The sequence below is a fragment of the Orbicella franksi genome, chromosome 10 (assembly GCF_964199315.1).
Source record: "Orbicella franksi chromosome 10, jaOrbFran1.1, whole genome shotgun sequence".
Taxonomy (NCBI): Eukaryota; Metazoa; Cnidaria; class Anthozoa; order Scleractinia; family Merulinidae; genus Orbicella; species Orbicella franksi.
The window spans coordinates 935,021-939,438 of record NC_138154.1 but is presented as its reverse complement, the minus strand read 5'-3'; the positions used below and the strand labels follow the sequence as shown (position 1 = coordinate 939,438).

The window sequence follows — 4,418 nt, the reverse complement described above, 5'->3', positions numbered from 1 at the left end:
GAATGGGTTGCCAGTCAAACTGTTATCGGTCTGGTCAAACAGTGTACTTCTTGCATGCCTTGGATCTGGTTCTCTTTGTTCTCCCAAGTCAGATGTCCTTGTGACATCAACACAACTTGAGTGTGACACTCCAGCATGATTTGCACAAATAAAGGTAGAAAACAAGGGAACTGCATCTAGAATAAACTAGCAAATATGTTTGTAAAGAACCTATTCATGAGAAAAAATAATAATTTCTTCAAAACTATATAAAATTAAAATACATGGGAAAACAATATTACACATTCATCAAATAAATATACACACATACAAAAAAATATAAGCTTATGTATATTTCTAAGCTTGAAAAAGCTTATAAGCTTATGTGTGAATTACAGTAATAAATAGAATTTGCTTACTTGTATCATTATCTTCTTGACAAGACAGAGATAAATTTACCGCTGCAGATTCACAACTGGTGTTTGATCAACTAAGGAAAGGAAGTCAACTACGAATGCTGCCCAGAGACGTGTATCGGCAACAGAGGAAAATAATGTTATGTAAGAAGCAGAACAAGTGGTGCAGACCATGTAGCTGTGGAGCAACAAACCTCACCTTCGATGATGTAACAGGAATTCTGCAAACTCACTGTCTGTGCATTCTGAAAATCCCAGAGCTTGATTTCTATCCCTCCAGAGATCAAAAACAGATTCCCTCAACTGAATTGACTTCAAAGAGCCAGGTAACTTTGGTCTTCCAACACGATTGCGTGTAATGGCAGCTATTTCGTCAGACACACATAGTCTTCACATAACAAAATATAGGAATTTATTAAATTCTCAACCTCGGATAATGCAATTATAGCTTTCTGATTGGTTCACTAGATCTTGGTTACCAGCCATTATACCTGCGTTTGACCTTATATGGAAATGAATGCGGCAAATGTCGTTCAGCATAAAATTTTTCCTGGGAAGCCAAGTTTCGTCGACAGAAAAAAAAAATGGATGAAAAAAGCAGATTTGGTGAGCTATCCACGGAAGAAATACAAGAAATCATGGACAAGGCTGTCCCAGAAACAACAAAAAAAGCCACAAAGTTCGGGATGAGATAATTTAACGGTACGTACCCGTTAATTTTCAATTAAAAGTTGCAAAATTTCAAATACGACCTTTGAGATTTTACGTATTCATGAAGGTTACGTAACAACAACAACAACAATATTTACCTTAATGTTAGAGTGGCTTGCTAGTCCTGGTGGCACCACATTTTCAAAACCAATACAAGAAATGTCAAAAGAAGAGCTGAACGTTTGTTTGAAGTGCTTTTACACGTCAGCGAGGAAGAAAGATGGCACATATTATAAGAGTTCATCCACGAAATCCATAAGAGCCGCCATTGATCGTTTTCTTTGCTCACCGCCACACAACAAACTGTTTTCCATAATCTCTGACCCCGCTTTCACTGAGGCAAATAAAGTTTTGGACACTTTCGTGAAAGACCTAAGGAAAACGGGTAAAATAGCTGGCATCGTTCACAAAAACGCAATCTCAAAAGAGCAGGTGAAGAAACTATTTGAGAGTGGCGAACTCGGCCCAGCCGACAGTTTGAATCCTGCCCAGTTACAGAGGACGGCTTGGTTCTACCTCGGCCTCTTTTTTGGAAGACGGGGACGTGAAAACCAGCGACAGTTCACACCCGCAATGCTTTCTCTACGAAAAACTCCACAAGGGGTTGAATACTACGAACTGAACAGAAGTCAGCCTGGTTCCTTGCCGGCTACAAAAAATCACCAGGGAGGCCTCGCAGATGCTGAGGATGAATCGGATGCGAAGATATTTTCTGTCCCGGCATCTGAAAGATGTCCAGTGGAAACGCTCAAGAACTACTTGAGTCATCTCAATCCAACGTCAGATGCTCTGTTTCAGAGACCAAGAGATGGTCAAAGCAAGAAGTTCAATCCCGCAGCCGACAAAATCTGGTTTTGCAGCGCACCTCTGGGTACAACTACGCTCGACAACATGATGAAAGAGATGTCAAAGCGAGCAGGTATAGAACCACATCTCACAAACCACTGCCTGAGAGCTACATCTGTCACAGTGCTTTCCGACCATAATTGCGAGATGAGGCACATCAAGTCCATAACGGGACACAAGTCTGACCAGGCAGTTGAGTCCTACAACGAGCGGCCTTCGATGGAACAACAACAGAAGATGTCACTCGCTCTCAGTGATTTCATTGGAAATGTGTCTTCTGGTAGTGCCACTTCAGTGCAGGGGAAGGAAAACAAAATACAGCAGCAGAGCAGACCAATCCCAGACGAATTTCCCCATCAAGAGTCCGGGAGAGCAGTTCTTGTCGAAAATAATTTTTCCACCAGTTCAACCTCCGTTTCACGGCATGGCGATCAGAGAAGCTTTCCCCAGTATTTTTACAACTGTAGTGTAAATGTCCACAGTTATTACTCTTCCCGATGAGTTTGAACTTTGAGCACTTGAGGACACTGCAGTAAGGTTTTTACCAGTACAAAACACACCGTGAAGTTTGGATTACTGTAAATTCAGTTCAACGGTAATTTGCTTCGCTTTTGATTTTTCATTCAACTGTTCGCACGGCGGTGCACTCATCATGTGATCATGAGATCATGTAGTTTTGGCACTCGGAAGTCACCTCACTTTCCGGTCGTTTCTTAAACTTAAATGAAAATTTAGCAAAACTGAAGGTTGAGAATTTAATAAAACAATTATTCCATTTGTGCTTGTTGGATATGAGATTGGTTATAGCCAACTTGGCCCTACGGGCCTCGTTGGCTATTTACCATCTCATATCCAACGCACGCTCATGGAATAATTGTTAAATATACCGAACATTTACAAAATACTTTTAGAAATATGAAAAATGACAATAAGAGAAAGTATTTACAGCAAGAGAATAAAAAATATTGCAAGGATTGCTTTGGGAACAAGCGACGCAAGTTTGCTTTGGAAAATTCGGTAATTTCATGTAATATGAAATCCAGGATTAAAGTACCACAGCATGCAATGCATCAAGGGTGAAAATGGGTCTTTAAAGCTAAGCCAACATTCCACAATATGATATTTTTGCACAGATCTTAATTTTGTTTAGTTGCTCTAGAAACTATCAAATCTAGCAACTATAAATCTAGAAACTATAAAATTTGTTTTATCAAAATTCTGTAGTCGGCAAAATGAAACATTGCACGTGGAACATATTGTAGCTGTGACACGATTCATAAACCTTGAAGCTTTCCAGTTTAGCATTATAGTTCGGAGAACCCATTCCTCTATGAATTTTTAATGACCTTCCCTGGGGTCAAGGTGATAATGGATACTATCTGGAATTATGCAGTGTGTGGTTCCAGGAAATGTCCATATTCTGCCAGAGGAGGGATTGGGAATTCCTGGGGCAGGGAGGGGTCTCAAAGGGCAAAGATGTTAAGGAAATGTATGAAGCATAATTGGAATTATCAGAGGGGTGGGGTGGGGATGTTAGGAAGCATCCCTTTAGTGGGGGAGGTATTGATAATTTACAGAACTATTTACAATAGTACTTAGAAGCAATTTACAAAATGTAACACTGAAAAAAGTCTGTATGATTTGATTTTGGTAGATTTTATTAGAAACAATTGATGTACTTACGCTTAGTGCTGGCATCTGGCCGTCAGGATCTAACAAGTTCAGCACACTGTGCTGCTGTTACTTGTACTTTGTAGGTTGTGCAATGTTAAAATTTAAATTAAAGTTTAACAAAAAGGTCAAAGTTTTTCATTCAAATTAATAGATATATTAGTTGAAGTTTTTGTTGTTTTGTGATATTAGAAATGATACATACTGGTATTCGTAGGCCTTAATACGTTGGGGGTTGATGTTCTGTTGTGGTACTGAGTTGTAGAGAAGTGTGATGGTACATTTATGAGGGTGGTAAAGGGTATTTTTGTGACCAGTGATCAGCTCTTTTTATTTCCCATGAAATGTGAAATGGCTATTTTTTTCCTTGTGAATCATGATTTCCATATAGCTGTGAACTGTGATTTTCCAAAACGCTTTGTTATTTTCCATTAAGGGTGAAGTGTCAATATATTTTTTGGTGAATTGAGAAAGGGCCCATTTTTTTGTAAAATGTGATCCTTACCTTCCCTTTACCATCTTCATTTATTTCAATAAAGGATTAATGCCAATTAACTTATCTTTTAAGTCAATAAGCATTTTAATGTCAAATAAATACTTACATTCCTTGTTGAAAGTTTCAGGATTGAGTGAGTCTGTAATAAACAAAATTGTTCGTTTTTTAATGAGTGATTGCTTTTTTTTTATTTTTTGCAAGTCAGATTAAATGATGCTGGTTGTAAACCATGAATGGTCCCTAAAAATTATGCAGTTCTTGCAAAATTTGGCTTCTGTTGGTAATGCTTGGAAAATTTT

General features: G+C 38.5%; 1 protein-coding gene across 1 annotated transcript; it reads left to right on the top strand.

The window, feature by feature from the left end:
- Positions 1–885: 885 nt before the first annotated feature.
- On the top strand, positions 886–2,586 carry LOC145500308 (uncharacterized). The gene has a single exon (XM_081479798.1). It carries the CDS (start codon positions 1,209–1,211, stop codon positions 2,451–2,453), a length of 1,245 nt encoding a protein of 414 aa, XP_081335924.1. The 5' UTR covers positions 886–1,208; the 3' UTR covers positions 2,454–2,586.
- Positions 2,587–4,418: the final 1,832 nt, after the last annotated feature.